Source organism: Chiloscyllium plagiosum, unplaced genomic scaffold (assembly GCF_037043375.1).
Source record: "Chiloscyllium plagiosum isolate Xiang-an unplaced genomic scaffold, Cpla_swu_hap1 HiC_scaffold_2, whole genome shotgun sequence".
Taxonomy (NCBI): domain Eukaryota; kingdom Metazoa; phylum Chordata; class Chondrichthyes; order Orectolobiformes; family Hemiscylliidae; genus Chiloscyllium; species Chiloscyllium plagiosum.
This window is the reverse complement of record NW_028270140.1, coordinates 43,946,447-43,966,692: the sequence shown is the minus strand read 5'-3', so window position 1 is coordinate 43,966,692 and position 20,246 is coordinate 43,946,447. Positions and strand designations below refer to the sequence as shown.

The window sequence follows — 20,246 nt, the reverse complement described above, 5'->3', positions numbered from 1 at the left end:
AAATCAAGGCAGGACTTATACATTCAATGGTTCTGGGAAGTGTTGCTGAACAAAGAGACCTTGGAGTGCAGGTTCATAGTTCCTTGAAAGTGGAGTCACAGGTAGATAGGATAGTAAAGAAGGCATTTGGTATGCTTTCCTTTATTGGTCAGAGCATCGAGTATAGGAGTTGGGAGGTCATGTTGCAGCTGTACAGGACATTGGTTAGGCCACTTTGGAGTATTGTGTGCAATTCTTGTCTCCCTCCTATTGGAAGGATATTGTGACACTTGAAAGGGTTCAAAAAAGATTTACAAGAATGTTGCCAGAGTTGAAGGATTTGAGATATGAGAGGCTGAATAGGCTGTGGCTGTTTTTCCTGGAGTGTTGGAGGTTGAGGGGCATTACAGAGGTTTATAAAATCATGAGAGGCATGGATAGGGTAAATAGATAAGGTATTTTCCTGCGATGAGATAGTCCACAACTAGAGGCCATAGGTCTAGTGTGAGAGAGGAAAAATTTAAAACAGACCTAAGGGACAACTTTTTCACACAGATGAGAGGTGCATGTATAGAATGAGCTGCCAGAGGAATTGGTCGAATTATATCATGGAAAAGGCATCTGGACGGGTTTATGAATTGAAAGGGTTTAGAGAGATGTGGGCCAAGTGCTTGCAAATGGGATTGGACTAAGTTAGGATATCTGGTCGACATGCATGTGTTGGACTGAAGGGTTTGTTTCCATGCTACACATCTTTTCGACTCAATGAGTCTAAATCCTGTTCTCTAATATAATGAGGTTTCTGTACCACTGAGAGTGCTGGTAATAAGTTGTTGTCTAATTTGAAGACCGAGGTATTTGCCATTTCCTAATGAACGGGAGAGTCTGTTGGCTCCAGAGTGCAGCATAAGATAACCAGGAAATTGAACTCTCTAGGAAAAGATTGACTTTGTGAGTGGGGGAGAAGTGGGAGGTACAGTTGCATTCACCCAGTGCTGGGAATGTAGGATGAGAGGTTCACGTTAGCAGTGACCCATATTATTTCACTCATGGGCATCCTTGATCCTCATGGGTCCTGATAAGTAAATTATACTTTTGTGGTGAAGGGGCCTTTGTTGTTCCACCCAGTTTAATTGCTGCATATCCGCAAAGCAAATCTTCCATTTTGCAGACAGTTAAAATACTACATTCTACACCACAGGACTTCAATTTTCATACAACACTGAGACTTCTACCTGGTTCAAAAAGATGCTGTGACTGCCTAAGGATCAATTTGGGGATATGGTAGTGGAATGGGAATGTAGCAACAGGTCTCGCTTTTCCTGAAGAGAGAGAATAAAATCTAATTTGAATGTTTTTCATGAAGGGTGATCACCCCAATAAAGTTCCAAGTGGCTCCACTGCATTAAGATCTATAAAGATGTCCTTGCTATTGTAGATCTTGATTGCCACTTTAGTAGAGTGTGTGGATCACTTTGACAGGCTCACTGGTACTGTACTGCCACCTACTGCCTCTTGACAGTTTGAGAAAATTCGCATTGAAATGATTGCACCTGTTAGCAGTTAATCATGCTTAAGATTGCTGATGCATTATATTACAATGATAGAACATATACTCAGGACAAATTGATGGCAATCGCTGTGATCTTACTGAGTGATATGGATGGCAATAGTGTTCTGTTACTGTATGTTTACGTAAGTATATACCAAACCAATCATTATTCACTTAATTATCCTTTCCTCTGATGACATGCAGGTTCCCATCAATGTTTTCCTATATATGATAATTTAAACATGTAATTGCCTCAAACTGCTGAACATTTTAAGAACAGGAAAACAAAAAAAAATGAAAAACCCTTGTTCATTTGCTTCCTTCTAGAAAATAATTCAATTTATTTGGTACAGGCATTGTTACATAATGATCAAATATAAACTGGGAGGGAAAGTCTCCCTTTGTCATAGTGCGCAAATAATTACAGATCTATTTTTGTAAGTAAGGCATTAAGGGTTTTATGAGACACAATGCAGGAAACATAGGCCTCTGCCGTGGATATTAATGATATCAGAAAGAACACAGAATGGCTATTTTGTACAGGGCAGCTCTGCTGAAGGTTTGCTTTGTCACATTGCAATTTCCCTGTTGTGACTCAAGACTCATTGTATAGTTATAGTCAGTCTCTCACTGCAGCTGAGAATCATGTCAGACTGGTACCCCAGTTCAATGTAATGAATTTAGAAGTTGATCTAAAACTTACAATGATCAGAAAATAGGCAAAGCTATTACACTAGCAATGTGACATAAAATGTAACCAGTTTGTTACTTAGATATGTTACAAAGCTTTTAACTTTGGATGATAGTGCAAAATGGCCAATATCGAATTAAGAGAGATAAGAGGAACATCGGCTGGGTGTTTAATGGATGATTACTTCCATATTGCTCACTGGACACCTTCACTTCAAGATAAAATGAGACTTAATAATAAAGCAGATGTGAAAATATGTTCTTTGTATTTTAGAAATGGGGTGTGTGGTATCTTTTATCCCTACCTTAAGGTATTTCTCCTGACTCTCTGAAGCCTATCTACCCACAAGACAGACAACAGGAATGTGTTGACAGCAGCTTCAATCACATTCAAAAAATTTGATTGAGAGACAAGAGGGATCAGCCAAGTTGATAATGCAAACTTCAGAAGCAGAATTGCATGTCCTCAGAACCGTGTGCATAAGCAGAAGTGCTACCGGTTAACAATTCAACTTCTTTGATAAAATTCTAAAATTTTGCATAAAGTTACATATAACTAAAGCTTGTAGGATATAATGTAGATATACTTTGTTTTTGAAATTGTTAATTATTAGGTAATTCCAGAAATAGAAGAACCACTCCAATGTACTCCTTATATTTGTGTCATATCCCGGCGCCATCAACACCAAAGACAAAGATACTTCAGTCCTTTCAGCATAAACAGTCATCCTTTTACCTGCTGTAGCTTCACTAGATTTCCAGTCAACAACAATTTATATTTCTTTAGCTAGTAACGTAATGAAAGGTCCCAAGAAGCTCGTAGCAGTGTTGTAAAGCAACATTTGAGATTAAATCATAATACAGATGGCAAAAGGTTTTATGAAAGAGATAGATTTTAAGGAGCATCTGAAAGGAGGTCAGCTAGGTGTGAAGATAACAAGGTCCAATTAGGGAATTTCAAAGTTTAGGGTCTAGGTAGCTGAACAAACGACTGCCAAAGGTGAAACAATAAAAATTGGAAACCCACATGAAGTTTGAATTAGAGGAATCTAATTAACTTGAAGGTTTGTCGAGCTGGTTAGATTGTAGCGATAAGGAAATGTCTGGCCATGGAAAAAGTGATAAGGAAGGGAATTTTAAAATTGAGCTATTGTTTGAACAGTGTGGATTAGCAAATGGGTGAACAGCAACTGGACATCATGACGCACTGTTGAACATCAACAGCAACTCAATTTTACCTCAGCACAATCAGCAATCTCATGCTATGGCATATCCCACATTCAACCATTACCATCAAACCAGGGGATCAACTCAAGTTCAGTGGAGAGCGGAGGGGTGCAAGCCAGGAACAGTAAAAGACATACTTAAGAATGAGGTCCAGATTAGAGTGACACTGGAAAAACACAGCAGGTCAGGCAGCATCTGAGGAGCAGGAAAATCAATGCTTCAGGCAAAAGCCCTTCATCCTGTCCTGATGAAGGGCTTTTGTCCGAAGCATCGATTTTCCTGCTCCTTGGATGCTGCCTGACCTGCTGTGTTTTTCCACTGCCACTCTTCTCTAGACTCTGATTTGCAGCATCTGCAGTCCTCACTTTTGTCTTAAGAATGAGGTGTCAAACTAGTGAAGCAACCAAACAGGATGATTTTCATGCCAAATAGCTTATGTAGTAAGTGAAAGGCAGAGTTAAGTGATTCCACAACCAAGGATCATATTTGCAGTTCTGCCACATCCAGTCATGAATGATGGTGGACATTTAAACAACTGACTAGAGGTGGAGGCTCCACAAATATACACATCCTCAATAATGGAAGAACCCAGCACATCAATGCAAAAGACAAGGCATAAACCTTCACTGTAACCTTCAGCCAGAAGTGCCAATTGGATGACCCATCTCAGCCTCTTCCATTGGTTCCCCTGCATCACAGATACCAGTCTTCAGCCAATACAATTCACTCCATGTGGGAACAAGAAATGGTTAAAGACACTGGATGCTGCAAAGGTTATGAGCCCCGACAAAATTCTGGCAATAGTACTGAAAACTTATGTTCCTCTAGCCAAGCTCTTCCAGTGCAGTTACAACACTGGCATCTATTCGACCATGTGGAAAATTGTCCAGGTATGTCCAGTACACAAAAAGCAGGACAAATCATACACAGCCAATTACCATTCCATCAGTCTACTTTAATCATCAGTAAAGTGATAGAAGGTATAATCAGCAGTGTTTTCAAGCAGCACCTGCTCAGTAATAATCAGGTTAGTGACGCTCAGTTTGGGATATGCCAGGGCCACTCAGCTCTTAACCTCATCACAGGCTTGGTTCAAATATGGACAAAAAAGCCAAATTCCAGAGGTCAGGTGAGAGCGACAACCTTTGGTATAAAGCCACAATTGATCAAATGTGGCATTAAGGAGCCCTAGCAAAACTGGCAACAATGGGTTTCAGGGACAAACTCTCCTGGCACAAAGGAGAATGGGTTGTGGTCTTTGGAGGTCAAGGATCTCAACTCCAGGACATTTCCGCAGGAGCTTCTCATGGTAATGTCCTAGGCCTAACCACCTTCAGCTGCTTCATCGATGATCTTTCCTGCAATGCAAGGTCAGAAATGGGGGTGTTCACCAATGTTTGCACAATGTTCAGCAATATTTGTGACATTTACATTTACTTAATTTTGTTCAGATCAAGTTGTGTACCGATCAAGTTCACTCATCTCATCCCATTAAAATGTTTTAAACACAAGGCTCAGATACACTGCCATCAAATTTATTAGGCCTATTGGATGTCATATTAAGTCAATTGTTGTCTTAACTTCAAAGACAGTCAATCTCACCTCACCTCTGGAGTTGGGCTCTTTTGTCCATGTTTACACCAAGCATGAAATTGGGGGAGCCTGAACTGAGCATTAATGAGCAGGCTTTTGATGAGTTATGAAAACAACAAATGTCGGAGATCACAGTGGGTCAGGCAGCATCCATGGAGAAAGAGTAAACTAACATTTTGAGTCCAAATGACTCTCCGCTTGATAGCTCTGTTGATGACTCCTTCAATCACATTGTTTATATCTGAGAACAGACTGATAGAATGAGAGTTGTCGACATTTGGATTGGTGCTTTCTTTTAGGGATGGGACAAACCTGGCAATTTTTCACATTGTTGGGAACTGCAACTGGAAACAACCTTTTTGGGGGTATGTCTAATGCTGGAGCAAAATTCTTTAGTGCCAAAGCTGGGATGTTGTCAGCACCAAAACCTTTGTTGTGGTCAGTATCCTCAGCCTTTTCTTTACATCAGATGGAGTGAATCAATTTATAGATCTTCCTAGTTGCAGCATATCACAGATTGTCATGGTGTACTTGTCTGATTGTGCAGGATTTACAGGTACCCATTAAAAATCTAGAAACAAAATAAACATGAGTATCCAATATTTTCAATATTTAATTTGGGTTGTCAGAAATGTGGTATCATCCACTTCCGGAGAGCAAATATGTTTTTAAAAATATGGTGACAAATGTTGATACTTTATTTCAGAATCAGAATCAATTTCAGAATAAAGAGATTGACACTATGTCTGTAGAGATAATTTGGAATCCTACCTCTGGTAGGAGCACTATCAACTGAATTTGTTTCTGTAATGCAATATGACTCTGGACTGACGGTATTGGTATTGTAGTCAGGTCTCTGGCATGAATAGATAAACTTTGGATGTCAAATTGGTGTGGACGTGAAAATGAAATGTTTTGTATTTTGAAATATATGCTTTCTGTCAACAATATAGTTAAGAAATCCAAGCTGGGACTTATGCAGGTTCCCACCACATACATATCGCCACAAGCAGCAGATATTAAACAGGTCACTAAGATTTTCTCCTCACAGTGCCAAATTGCACTTCTGAAAGATTTTTCTGATTAGCATGATCATCTAAAGTGTAGACTTGCTGTTTTTGAGCCTTACTTTGTTAATTTAAAAATTACTAAGAAGAGAGGAATGCTGACAGGCATCAGTTTAAGAAGCAACCTGAACAGATTTTATTTTTGCATACAACATCAGTCCTTGGTAAAATGTTAATTTTTGAACCTGTTTTGAACTAATCTTAGAGTAAAAATATGTACAATATGCTAGGACGCTGGTGTTGTGTGGTGACAGTTGGCAACTGGTACACGAGGAAGGATTCAGGGCAGCTAATTTTATTTGGTTATATATTCTCGATGGGTACAGATGCTATATGTATTTTTAAAACAGTTATTTTGGGTTCTGAGTATAAATGTTGGAGGGATTGTATGATTATTCACATGAGGTCTGAATAAATATTCCAAACTAGAAAATTTAATGTTATCTTGGCAATACTAAGTACTTTTGGACAAATCCTCAATAAAAAATGGAATGGAGACCATTATTATTGTTCATATATTAATAACATATTAGTAATAATAATTACTACAGTAATAGTAATATTGATTGAAATAATATTCTAGGGTTTAATGTAAAATCTTCTCAGCCTGCAGACAACAAAGGTGTAAAGCTGCTTATTCCTATTACAAGGCATGTTTCTTATTAGTTAAGTCTAGAGCATTAAGTACAATATTTCTGTACCCATCCTCTGCAGGATTTAAAGTAGAACACTTATGCAACTAACTATGGCAGGTGTCAGCAAATTGCAGCTCCCAGCTGCTCAGGACTCTTTAGTGACTCATGTGGCTCCTAACCTTGATCGATTGAGCCCATTTTTAATTCTCTCATTATCAGGCCTTAATAAAAATGGCTCTTATTATTATGATTGGTAACCTCTTATCTATGAGCAGATCTTGTGTAAATATTTTCTAAATTATTTCAGTGGGGATATGCAGCCACCTTCAATACTTCAGTATTCTTGCTTTCTGCACTACGATCTCTGGCTTGCTAAGTGCTGTTCTATGTGTTATGTGCTGGTATGTATGCATTGGATTCAAGAAAAATCCACGACCAATCAAACCAGAAGATGCGGAAATACTTCCACAGAGGAGAGACAAATAGACTTATTGGGGATTTAATCCGGGTATCGGGAAGGGAGTTACACCTCCTGACCAGCTGACAAGATTTGTGTCTTGCCACTGTTTGAGGAGGCCCACTACATTAAATGCTACTCAGGCAGCTGCCAGCAGTGCATATACCAGAAACCCAGGATCAGCGAGACACCCAAGCCACAGGTACATGAGCACAGGATGAGGATTACGGGAAGAGGGCTGGCTGGTTGGTTAGAATAAGCGGGAATGAATGTGGGGAAAGAAGGAAAGTGTTTTGAAAGAAAAGACAGAGTTTGTAGCCATCAGCTAGATTCCCTTTCAATGCCACACTCTGGCACTGAACATCTTTGAAAAAGTCATCCTCTCCTCTATTCCCCTCTGTAGCAGCCTCCAAGCAAATTTGACAGAGTGTTGTTTTTCAGGCTCCCAATATTGCAAATGTGCTGCCCACCATTGAAGATCAGTAGTGCTTTGATGATGTTCTTAATTGGGAATTAATTGCCCTCCAATAGGCTTCCAATCCCATGTAATTGGGTCAGGGCCAAGAAGACAGTAACATTTCCACTCCATATCCTCTTACTTGCTTAAGGACATTTCCTTCAAACCTCACCTTGGTGGTGCAAGGCTGTGAGGTGTTCAAATCTGTCCACTGTTTCAGATTATCTGACTTTCCATCAGATCATTGGGTCTTCAATATGATGCTGCTACACTTTGTGGCTTATGGGTACGCAAATTCTTGTTGTCAAAAGAATTATGCCATGTGTCACATTATATCAATTAAGGTTAAATGTATACAGATTGAGATGCTAATTGAATAATTACTTATGCACATATTAAGAGAAACTTATTGACACTTCTGATGAGTTGTGAAGTCTGGAGCTCTCCACTTGTAAGGTTTTGATTTGTAAACACTTATAAAACCGCGGAAATATTGACTTCTGGTCTCCTCCTTCAATAACTGGCTGCAGTAACTTTAACAAATATGACACTCATCCTTATGAGTGTGTCATGAAACACATCCTGGTAGTATTCCATGTGAGAGTTTAATTGGAAGCTTATATCTAAAATTTTGCCCTTTCATGTGCCTATTTTGCTCATCTCCAATTCCACCAAAGACAAGGGAGTGGCTCTTGACAATACCCACACCTAATCCATGCACTTAATCAGGTATAAATTATTGCAAAGAAGGAGTTTCATCCGCTGCTCCCTCCAGTTCTCATGTAGTCTGCATATTTTAATTAGTCATGAAAGCTCCATAACGACAGACTGACCGAGAAATAAATTGCATATGGGGCAGAAAGAGTTCCCTTAAGTGGTCAGTAATTGAACACTTAAGCATTCATTGGAAGCAGGGCAAAGTGTCAACAAAAGGCCTTCCTTTCTACAACCTAGTGAGTTGGTTAATTATCCTCCACCATTTATGACTGGATGTAGCAGGACTGCACAGCTTAATTCTAATCCATTGGTTGTGGAATCGCATAGCTCTATCACTTGCTGCATATGCTGTTTGGCGGGCAAGTAGTACTATGTGGTTGCTTCACCAGGTTGACACCTCTTTTTTAAGTATGTCTGGTGCTGCTCCTGGCATACACTCCTGTACTCTGAATTGAACTAGAGCTGATCTGCAGTTTGACAGTAATGGTTGAGTGGGGGATATATGGGGCCATGAAGTTGCAGATTGTGTTGGAGTAAGGTTCTGCTGCTGTTGACAGTCCCTCATGGAAACCCAGTCTTCAGCTCGTAGATCTGTTTGAAATCTGTCCCACTTCACATGGTGATAGTGCCACACATCAATGTGAAGGCAAGATTTGTTCTCCACTTGGTTATCCTCAATGTGAAGGCAAGACTTTGTCTCCACAACGACTGTGTGCTGACCATTCTTACTGGCATTGCTATAGACAGATGCACCTGCAGCCAGCAGACTGGTGAGGAAGTGATCAAGAATGTTTTTCTCCCTCTTGTTGATTCCTTTACAACCTGCTGCAGATGCAGCACAGCAGCTGTATCCTTTAGTATCTGACCAGCTCGATAAGTGGTGCTGCTGCCAAGCCACTTTTGAAATCTCACACTCAGATTACATTCTGTGCTCTTGCCAGTTGCGGTGCTTCTCCAAGTATTGTTCAACATGGAAGAGAATTGATTCATCAGCCGAGGAAGGACAATGCGTGGTAATCAGCAAGAACTTTCCTTGCCCTGTTTAATCTGGTGCCATGAAACTTCATGAAGTCTGGAGTCAATGTTGAGTACTCCCAGGGCAACTCTCTCATGACTGTATACCACTGTGCCACTATTTCTGTTGGGTCTCTCCTGCTGGTGGAACAGGACATCTCCAAGGATGGTGATGGAGATGTCTGGGACTTTATCTGTAATGTATGATTCTGTGAAATGTCTATGTCAGAGTGTTGCTTGACAAATCTATGAGATATTGCTCCCAGATATTCATAAGAAGGATTTTAAAGGGGTGACAGAGCTGTTTCTGCCATTGATCATTTGATGCTGGGTGATCTATCCAATTTCATTTCTTTAAGACATTGTTGCAATTGATACAACTGAATAGTTTAGTAGGCCATATCAGAGAGCAGATGAGTGTCAACCACATTGCTGTGGATCTGGAGTCACATGTAGACTAGATAGGTGAAGATGGAAAATTTCTTTCTCTACAGGAGATTAGTGACCTAATGGGTTTTTCCCACCAACTGGCAGTGGTTTCAGTCAGCCCAAATGACCAGATGGCAATGAAGAGTGATGCTAACAGCATGGTTTCAGTTCCCACAAAGGCTGAGGTTACCATGTTTTCTCAACCTCACCCCTCATCTGAAGCATGGTAACCCTCAGATTAAATCCACCACCAGTTATCTCTTTATAATGAGAGAGAGCAGGCCAGTGGTCCTCTGGGATTGTGGTGATTTTACATGGTCATCATTAGATTCGTAATTTCAGATATGTATTGAATTCAAATTCCACATCTGCTGTGATGGGATTTGAACCCAGTCCCCAGAACATTAACTGAGTTTTTGGATTAATAGTTCAAGATAATACCACTAGACCATCACACATTCATAATTGTGGAATAAAATATATAAAAGCACTAAAGGATGTTAAAAATGCTTTAGCACAGGGACATTTTGATTCATCGCAAAGTACTTCAAAATTAAATGCAGCAAGGTCTTGATTATTGATGGAAAGCTGGAGCCAGTGGCATATTATTTTCTTTCATTTTTCAAAGATGTACCTCAGATATATTAACTATATATTTTACATATATATTGATTAGAACAATACCACAGCAATACAATGGACAGTAGCTCGAATACAGCAAACATTGTTTTAACTGGCATTGAATGAACGAGCAATTTTGATATACCAGCAAAAAAATTCCCCAAAAATCAGAGGCTTTCTCTTTCATCGTGACCTCCACAATATCCGAGTCGTCAGTTGGGGGTGTGAGTGAGAAGGTTCTCACCAGTAAGTTTTTCGAACTAGAATCCCTGCAGTGTGGAATCAGGCCCTTCAGCCCAACAAGTCCACACCAACCCTCCATAGAGTACCCACTCAGGCCCATTCCCGTACATTTGCCCTTGACTAATAACCTATACTATAGGCAATTTAGTATGGCCGATTCACCTGACCTGCACATCTTTGAATTGTGGGAGGAAACTGGAGCCCTTGGAGGAAACCCACACAGACACAGGGAGAATGTGCAAACTTCACACAGACAGTCACCCAAGGCTAGAATCGAACCCAGTCCCTGACGCTGTGAGGCAGCAATGCTAACCACTGATCACTGTGCTGCCCATGGTTTTATTTAAGGTTGTTATTTAAATAATTTATGCTGCAAACAAAGTATGTGTATATCCCCTGCATTACGTTTCTATCACTTAGTGTGTATTTTTACATTGATTATGCGAACCACTTGATCAACCAGAATATTTGGTCAACCAGTACATTTTTTGCGTCATAGGTGCCGGTGAATAAAAAAAGTTTTCTGTATAAGCAGAAAATGCTGCAGAAACTCAGCAAGTCTGGCAACATATGTGCAGAGACAAACAGTTAAAATTTTTAAATCCAAAACAACTCTTCTTCATGAATCCATATTGATCTTGAAGCGTCAACTCCATTTCTCCCTTTGCAGGTACAGTCAGACCTATAAAGTTTCTTCAGCACTTCCTGTTCTTATTTCAGATCTCCAACATCTGCACTACTTTACTTAATACTGGCTTAAATATGAGCTCTTTCCATAAAAAGTTCTGATGTCGGAAAGCAACACATGAAATTACAAAAACAAAATTAGAAAGGTGACAGAAAATACAAATGGAGAATTTGCATTTGCACACCTTTTATGACCACAGGATAACTCATATCTATTATATACCTTTTGCTTCTGAGCAAACAATAATCAATGTCTTTTTTCAGAAAAAAATGAAATTCTGTGTAAATTCTCTTACGCAACATTAAGGCCATTTTCATGTTGAGAGAGTGAAGTAGATTTGACCACTGAGAAAGAGATTGAGAAGTTAGAAATTTCAAACAGCCAAAGTTTTGAGCTCCCACGAAGCAACAGGAGGCTTTGAGATTAGTAGGTTTTCAATAAATAAGGGCTGTGAGATTAGTGGGGTTTTTCAGTGTATTAGGATTGTGAGATTGGTGGGTTTTTTCAGTGCATTAGAGCTGTGAGATTGGTAGGTTTTTTCAGTGTATTAGGACTGTGAGATTGGTGGATTTTTAAAAGTGCATTAGGGCTGTAAGATTAGTGGAGTTTCTCAGCATGTTAAGATTGTGACATTGTTGTGTTTTTTCAGTGCATGAGGGCTGTGAGATTGGTGGGTTTTTTCAGTGCATTAGGGGTGTGAGATTGGTGGGTTTTTTTCAGTGTGTTAGGGCTGCGAGATTGGTGGGATTTTTTCTGTGTGTTTGGACTGTGAGATTGGTGGGGTTTTTTCAGTGCATTAGGATTGTGGAATGTGGTGGGTTTTTTTAGTGTGTTAGGGCTATGAGATTGGTGGGTTTTTTCAGTGCATTCGTGCTGTGACAATGGTGGGGTTTTTCAGTGTGTTAGAGCTGGGAGTCATAGTCATAGAGTCATAGAGATGTACAGCATGGAAACAGACGCTTCGGTCCAACTCGTCCATGCTCATCAGATATCCCAACCCATTCTAGTCCCACCTGTCAGCACCTGGCCCATATCTCTCCAAACCCTTCCTATTCTTGTACCCATCCAAATGCCTCTTAAATGTTGCAATTGTACGAGCCTCCATCACATCCTCTGGCAGCTCATTCCATACACGTACCATCCTCTGCATGGAAAGGTTGCCCCTTAGGTCTCTTTTACATCTTTCCCCTCTCACCCTAAAACCTATGCACTCGAGTTCTGGACTCCCCAACCCCAGAGAAAAGACTTTGTCTATTTATCCTATCCATGCCCCTCATAATTTTGTAAACCTCTATAAGGTCACTCCTCAGCCTCCGACGCTCCAGGGAAACAGCCCCAGCCTGTTCAGCCTCTTCCTATAGCTCAGATCTTCCAACTCTTGGCAACATCCTTGTACATCTTTTCTGAACCCTTTCAAGTTTCACAACATCTTTCCGATAGAAAGGAGACCAGAATTGCATGTAATATTCTAACAGTGGCCTAACCGATATCCTGTACAGCCGCAACATGACCTCCCAACTCCTGTACTCAATACTCTGACCAATAAAGGAAAGCATACCAAATGCCTTCTTCACTATCCTATCTACCTGCAACTCCACTTTCAAGGAGCTATGAACCTGCACTCCAAGGTCTCTTTGTTCAGCAACACTCCCTAGGACCTTACCATTAAGTGTATAAGTCCTGCTAAGATTTGCTTTCCCAAAATGCAGCACCTCACATTTATCTGAATTAAACTCCATCTGCCACTTCTCAGCCCATTGGCCCATCTGGTCCAGATCCTGTTGTCATCTGAGGTAACCCTCTTCGCTCTCCACTACACCTCCAATTTTGGTGTCATCTGCAAACTTCTAACTGTACCTCTTATGCTCACATCCAAATCATTTATGTAAATGACAAAAAGTAGAGGGCCCAGCACCGATCCTTGTGGCACTTCACTAGTCACAGGCCTCCAGTCTGAAAAACAACCCTCCACCACCACCCTCTGTCTTCTACCTTTGAGCCAATTCTGTATCCAAATGGCTAGTTCTCCCTGTATTCCATGAGATCGAACCTTGCTAATCAGTCTCCCATAGGGAACCTTGTCGAACGCCTTACTGAAGTCCATATAGATCACATCTACGCTCTGCCCTCATCAATTTTCTTTATTACTTCTTCAAAAAACTCAATCAAGTTTGTGAGACATTATTTCCCATGCACAAAGCCATGTTGACTATCCCGAATCAGTCCTTGCCTTTCCAAATACATGTACATCCTGTCCCTCAGGATTCCCTCCAACAACTTGCCCACTACCGAGGTCAGGCTCACTGGTCTATAGTTCCCTGCCTTGTCTTTACTGCCCTTTTTAAACAGTGGCCCGTTTGACAACCTCCAGTCTTCCAGCACTTCACTTGTGACTATCGATGATACAAATATCTCAGCAAGAGGCCCAGCAATCACTTCTCTCGCTTCTCACAGAGTTCTTGGGTACACCTGATCAGGTCCTGGGGATTTATCCACCTTTAACCATTTCAAGACATCCAGCACTTCCTTCTCTGTAATCTGGACATTTTGCAAGATGTCACCATCTATTTCCCTACAGCCTATATCTTCCATGATTGGTGGGTTTTTTTCATTGCATTCGGGGTGTGAGATTGGTGGGATTTTTTCAGTGTGTTAGGGCTGTGAGATTGGTGGGTTTTCTCAGTGCATTAGGGCTGTGAGATTGGTAGGTTGTTTCAGTGCATTAGGGCTGTGAGATTGGTGGGGTTTTTCAGTACATTAGAGCTGTGAGATTGGTCGGGTATTTCAATATATTGGGTCTGTGGGAAGTGTTGTGTTTTTTTCAGTGCATTAGGGCTGTAGGATGTGGTGGGTTTTTTCAGTGTGCTAGAGCTGTGAGATTGGTAGGGTTTTTTTCAGTGCATTAGGGGTGTGAGATTGGGGTTTTCAGTGCATTAGGGCTCTGGGAAGGGGTGGGGATTTTCAGTGCATTAGGGCTGTGGGAAGGGGTGAGGTTTTTTCAGTGCATTAGTGCCATGGAAAGTGGTGGGTTTTGCCAATACATTGGGTCTGTGGGAAGGGGTGGGTTTTTTCAATGCACTGGGTCTGTGGGAAGTGGTGGTTTTTTTCAATGCATTGGGTCTGTGGGAAGTGGTAGGTTTTCTGAGTGCATTAGGGCTTTGGGATGTGGTGGGTTTTTTCAGCGTGTTAGGGCTGAGAGATTGATGGGGTTTTTTTCAGTGCATTAGGGGTGTGTGATTGGTGGGTTTTTTTCAGTGTGTTTGGGCTGTGAGATTGGTGGGTTTTTTTCAGTGCATTAGGGCTGTGAGATTGGTGGGTTTTTTTCAGTGTGTTAGGGCTGTGAGATTGGTGGGATTATTTTCAGTGCGTTCGGGCTGTGAGATTGGTGGGGGTGTTTCAGTGCATTAGGGCTGTGAGATTGGTGGGGTTTTTCAGTCCATTAGGGCTGTGGGAAGTGGTGGGATTTTATCAATGCATTAGGTCTGTGGGAGGTGGTGGGTTTCTTTAAGTGCATTAGGGCTTTGGGATGTGGTGGGTTTTTTCAGTGTGTCAGGGCTGTGAGATTGGTGGATATTTTCAGTGTATTGGGACTGTGAGATTGGTGGGTTTTTTCAGTGTATTAGGGCTGTGGGATGTGGTGGGTTTTTTCAGTGTGACCGGGCTGTGAGATTGGTGGGTTTTTTCAGTGCATTAGGGCTGTGAGATTGGTGGATATTTTCAGTGCATTAGGGTTGTGAGATTGGTGGGGTTTTTTCATGTATTAGGGCTGTGGGATGTGGTGGGTTTTTTCAGTGCATTAGGGATGTGAGATTGGTGGGTTTTTTCATGTATTAGGGCTGTGGGATGTGGTGGGTTTTTTCAGTGCATTAGGGATGTGAGATTGGTGGATATTTTCAGTGTATTAGGGACGTGAGATTGGTGGGTTTTTTCAGTGAATTAGCGTTGTGAGATTGGTGGGTTTTTTCCTGTATTAGGGCTGTGGGATGTGGTGGGTTTTTTCAGTGCATTAGGGATGTGAGATTGGTGGATATTTTCAGTGTATTAGGGACGTGAGATTGGTGGGTTTTTTCAGTGTATTAAGGCCATGAAATTGGTGACTTTTTTCGGTGCATTAGGGGTGTGAGAGTGGTGGAGTTTTTCAGTGCATTAGAGCTGTGAGATTGGTCGAGTTTTTCAATGCATTGGGTCTGTGGGAAGTGGTGGGTTTTTTCAGTGCATTGGGTCTGTGGGAAGTGGTGGGTTTTTTCAATGCATTGGGTCTGTGGGAAGTGGTTGGTTTTTTCAATGTGTTAGCGCTGGGAGGTTGGTGGGCTTTTTCAGTGCATTAGAGCTGTGAGATTGGTTGGGTTTTTCAGTGCATTTAGGCTGTGGGAAGGGATGGGTTTTTTTCAATGCATTAGGGCTGTGGGATGTGGTGGGTTTTTTCAATGCATTAACGCTGTAAGATTGGTGGGTTTTTTCAATGTGTTAGCGCTGGGAGGTTGGTGGTCCTTTTCAGTGCATTGGGTCTGTGGGAAGTGGTGGGCTTTTTCAGTGTATTAGAGCTGCGGGAAGTGGTGGGTTTTTTCAATGTGTTAGCGCTGGGAGATTGGTGGGCTTTTTCAGTGCATTAGAGCTCTGAGATTGGTCGAGTTTTTCAGTGCATTTAGGCTGTGGGAAGGGATGGGTTTTTTTCAGTGCATTAGGGCTGTGGGATGTGGTGGGTTTTTTCAATGCATTAACGCTGTAAGATTGGTGGGTTTTTTCAATGTGTTAGCGCTGGGAGGTTGGTGGTCCTTTCCAGTTCATTAGGAAGTGTGGGAAGTGTGGGGTTTTTCAGTGCATTGGGTCTGTGGGAAATGGTGGGATTTTTCAGTGCATTAAGGATTGTGTGATTGGTGTGGTTTTTCAGTGCATAGGGTCTGTTGGAAGTGGTGGGTTTTTTCAGTGCATTAGGGGTTGTGTGATTGGTGTGGTTTTTCAGTGCATTAAGGCTGTGGGAAGTGGTGGGTTTTTTCAGTGCATTAGGGGTTGTGTGATTGGTGTGGTTTTTCAGTGCATTAAGGCTGTGGGAAGTGGTGGGCTTTTTCAATGCATTGGGACTGTGGGAAGTGGTGGGGTTTTTCAGTGCATTAGGGCTGTGGGAAGTGGTGGGCATTTTCAATGCATTGGGACAGTGGGAAGTGGCGGGGTTTTTCAGTGCATAAGGGGTTGTGTGATTGGTGTGGTTTTTCAGTGCATTAGGGCTGTGGGAAGTTGTGGGTTTTTTCAGTGTGTTAGGGCTGTGAGATTGGTGAGGTTTGTCAGTGTATTAGGGCTGTGAGATTGGTGGGGCCTTTCAGTGTTTTAGGACTCTGAGAAGTGTTAAAGTCAGTGAAGCAAGGATTTGTACAGCTAAGGCATTGGTCATTTCATCTTTTATAACTATACTAACACAGGAAGTGTGAGTGGAATCAAATTTGGTAATAAACTACTGAAGATCTCAGTTTCAAAATAAAAAATGTTAAATATTATTGTTATATTGTGTGGTAGAAGTAAGAAATAGACTAGAGTATGTTCATAACATGAAATCACTTTATTTTGCAGAAGTATGCTATACCAAATAGTGGAGGCTGCAGGTTGAGAGGGTGTTCATAGGTCAAGAAAGCTGTGAAGAATAAAGTTCATAATATTTCAACATGCACGTGGAGACAGTGAAATTCTGACTTGGATTCCAACTAATTGTTTGTAGCTGGATCACTATAACATATTGTTAGTAATGCAAGAGTGGTGAAGTCAATGTTAATAGACCTTATGTTTCTCAATTCATAATTCTGTGAAAGTTGAGAAACATGAGGAATAATGTTGTGATTGTCAAGGGCTACATCCACTTCTCAATTTATTAAACAGACTAATTCCATAATGAATATTGCCTTTGAGACATCAGGAATGTGAATGGATTTGATTCTTCTTTTTTAACAAAGTAACCCACTATCCTTCCCAGTATCATTCGTTTGGCTGAACTAGTCCTCACCCTTAACAAATTCTCCTTCAAATCTTCCCACTTCAACCCTAGGGCATCAATGTGGACTTCACCAGTTTCCTCACTTCCCCTTACCCCAGTTCCAAACTTACAGCTCAGCACCATCCTCATGACCTGTCCTACCTGGCAATCTTCCTTCCCACCTATCCGCTCCACCCTCCTCTCCGACCTATCACTTTCATCCCCACCTCCATCCACCTACTGAACTCTTAGCTATCTTCTCCCCAGCCCCAGCCCCCACCCATTTATCTCTCCACCCCGAAGGCACCCTGCCTCTATTGCTGATTAAGGGCTTTTGCCCGAAACGTCGATTTTCTTGCTCCTTGGATGCTGCCTAACCTGCTGTGCATTTCCAGCACCACTTTAATCTTGAACCATTATCACAGTTTAATTGTGATCATGTTGAGGCATAATGGCTCCTTGATCCATTATATTGCTGGCACATTGAACAATCATGGATAATGTCTCAAAGACACTTAATATAATTTCTTTGTACTTCAAATCTTTTTCTTCCTTTTAAGCCAGAAATATATTCAAACACTTTATATAGTGAACATAAGCATGTATCTCAAATGCTGAATAAGCAGTTTTCTAGTTATCAAGAAGTGATGTAGCTCCAATAATCATGCTGGATATTCTTTCATAATTCACAATAAAATAAATCTTCAAAATTCAAAGTGACCACGGCTGACTGATAAACAGTTGTGATATGAAACAAACGTTGTTAGAATATGCCAAAATTCAGCACATTCTGATACTTTTACATTTTACTAATCAAGCAAAGTATTTAGAATGAGATTTTATTGTGACGCATATACAATTGGTTGAGTGGTTACACTGTGGTCATAATTTGGACTTTGGAGTGTAAATTGTGGTGATTTTCAGAGAGGTTTGTCTTGCTTAATTTTCTGCTCAGCATAGTTTGCACATCACTGTACATAAAATCTGCCTTAAATAAATGGATTTAAATAGTGGCTAAGAACACAAAAGTAGAAATTGTTGGAAAAGCTCAGCAGGTATGTCAGTGTCTGTGGAGAGAATTTAAGTTTATGTTTCCAGTTGACCCAAAACGTTAACTCTGTTTCTCTCCATAGATGCTGACAGACCTACTGAGCTTTTCTAGCAATTTCTATTTTTGTCTCTAATTTACAACATCTGCAGTTCTTTTGGTTTTTATTTGCTTAGAACACAATATATTTCAGAAAGAACTGCATCAAAGTTGATGCTTTTATATGATCTATCATGTCAAATTGCTTCTGTTTGACAAATACAGCTGAAAATGGGCTGATCAAAACAAAACAATTTTTTAATCACTGACTGGGAATAATCCTTTCTAAGTAGTTGAAAATAGACTTAAGAAGAAGAGCATGGAAGATCATAGAAATGAATTTTTTTCTGGATATAAATTATCTTTGAAATGCATCAACCTTTTGCACTGTTTTTACACATATTGGCAAATAGCACAGAGAAACCTGATACAACTTAATGGAACTTTTATCATGTATGAATAAAAGCGTTTTTCTGCGACTCCCAAATGATTGATTATTAAATCCCTTTCCTTCTATAAAATGTAGTTACATCTAATAGCAAATGGCATCTTAGCTAAACAGATCCAAATTGTCAATCTTGCAAACCTCAGGCTAAGTGTGATAGTTTGCACTGGGCGTTATCACAATGCTTGCCCACATTTGAAGTGCTGGAGCAAACATCAATACTGATCCTAGAATGGCTGCCAGCAAAAACAGCCACAAGAAAATCCGATCCAGGACCTGAGCTACAAATTTCCAGTCTTCCACAACCTGTGAAGAAAGAAAGAATGTTTAATAATGCAATGTGAGTAGTTATGAGTTTACCTGAGATTTACAGGTAGAAAAATGGAAAGAAAATTATATTGATGGCATGATTGTGTGATACATAGGGAGAAGGTCTAACATATAAATGGATATGAGGAACCTCGATTATCTGGCATTCGATTATCCAAATATTGGATTATTCAGCAAAATCGCAAGGTCCTGATGCCTGGTTAAACTATGTTATCTGGCATTCGATTAACCAAGTGAAATACTCCCCGCCTGTGTTTGTGGAAAATTGATGTTTCCCTGTATATAGCTTGATAGTTGATGAATTGAGCGTTTCAAAGGATATTAGTTTGGAAGGTAATGCTTGGAAGGTCAGCATTGATGAACTCTTGGACAATGCACACACTTTGAAAAACATTGATGTCTTTTCCGAACCATGCAGTCTTTTGTTGCCAAGATGACTTAATCATTGAACTCTCCACAAACTCTTTCAAATAGGATTCTCACATTTAATCTTTTAACAATTAGGGCACCTTTAGTTAAGTTCTGTGAAGTACAAGTTACAACAAAGTGTGAACTGCAGATTACACCAACAGAATCAAAGTTCAAAATGCTGAAATGTATGACAACCAAAAGCAGAAAATGTTACATGGGAGAGATGCATTGTAAGAGTATCGTCTATATGGTAAAGGGCTGTCGTGGTGAAGAGTGGCAATGCAAAGTCGGCAATGCAAAGTTATAGAAAAATGCATTATAAGCCATGAGAGTTGTCATGAACGTTTGTACAAAGGTAATAAAAAACAATATAAAACAAATATTATTTCACCTTGAAAATGCTTTATCCAACCAAAATTACAACTCATAAAATTCATGAAAGTTGAAATATAATCAAATTGAAAGCACAGTTTTGGTCTTTGGATTCTAAAATGTGAACATTCTAAAAGCACATGGCCAAAGGGCAACATTGACGTGATGTAATATAAGTGAGTGCACAACTGAACTGTTTGTCACATTTAAGTGTGCCATGTTACTGAAAAGGTTGGGAACCACTGTTTTAAGCCTTGCAAGCTCATCTCT

General features: G+C 40.5%; 1 protein-coding gene across 1 annotated transcript in view; it reads right to left on the bottom strand.

The window, feature by feature from the left end:
• Window positions 1-16,908: 16,908 nt before the first annotated feature.
• Window positions 16,909-20,246, bottom strand: part of LOC122562489 (neuronal acetylcholine receptor subunit beta-3-like) — a 47,262-nt gene continuing 43,924 nt past the window's right edge. The window contains exon 6 of the mRNA XM_043715327.2: window positions 16,909-19,169. Coding sequence (XP_043571262.2) covers window positions 19,011-19,169 — 159 coding nt within the window. The 3' untranslated portion in view covers window positions 16,909-19,010. The remainder of the gene's footprint in view (window positions 19,170-20,246) is intronic.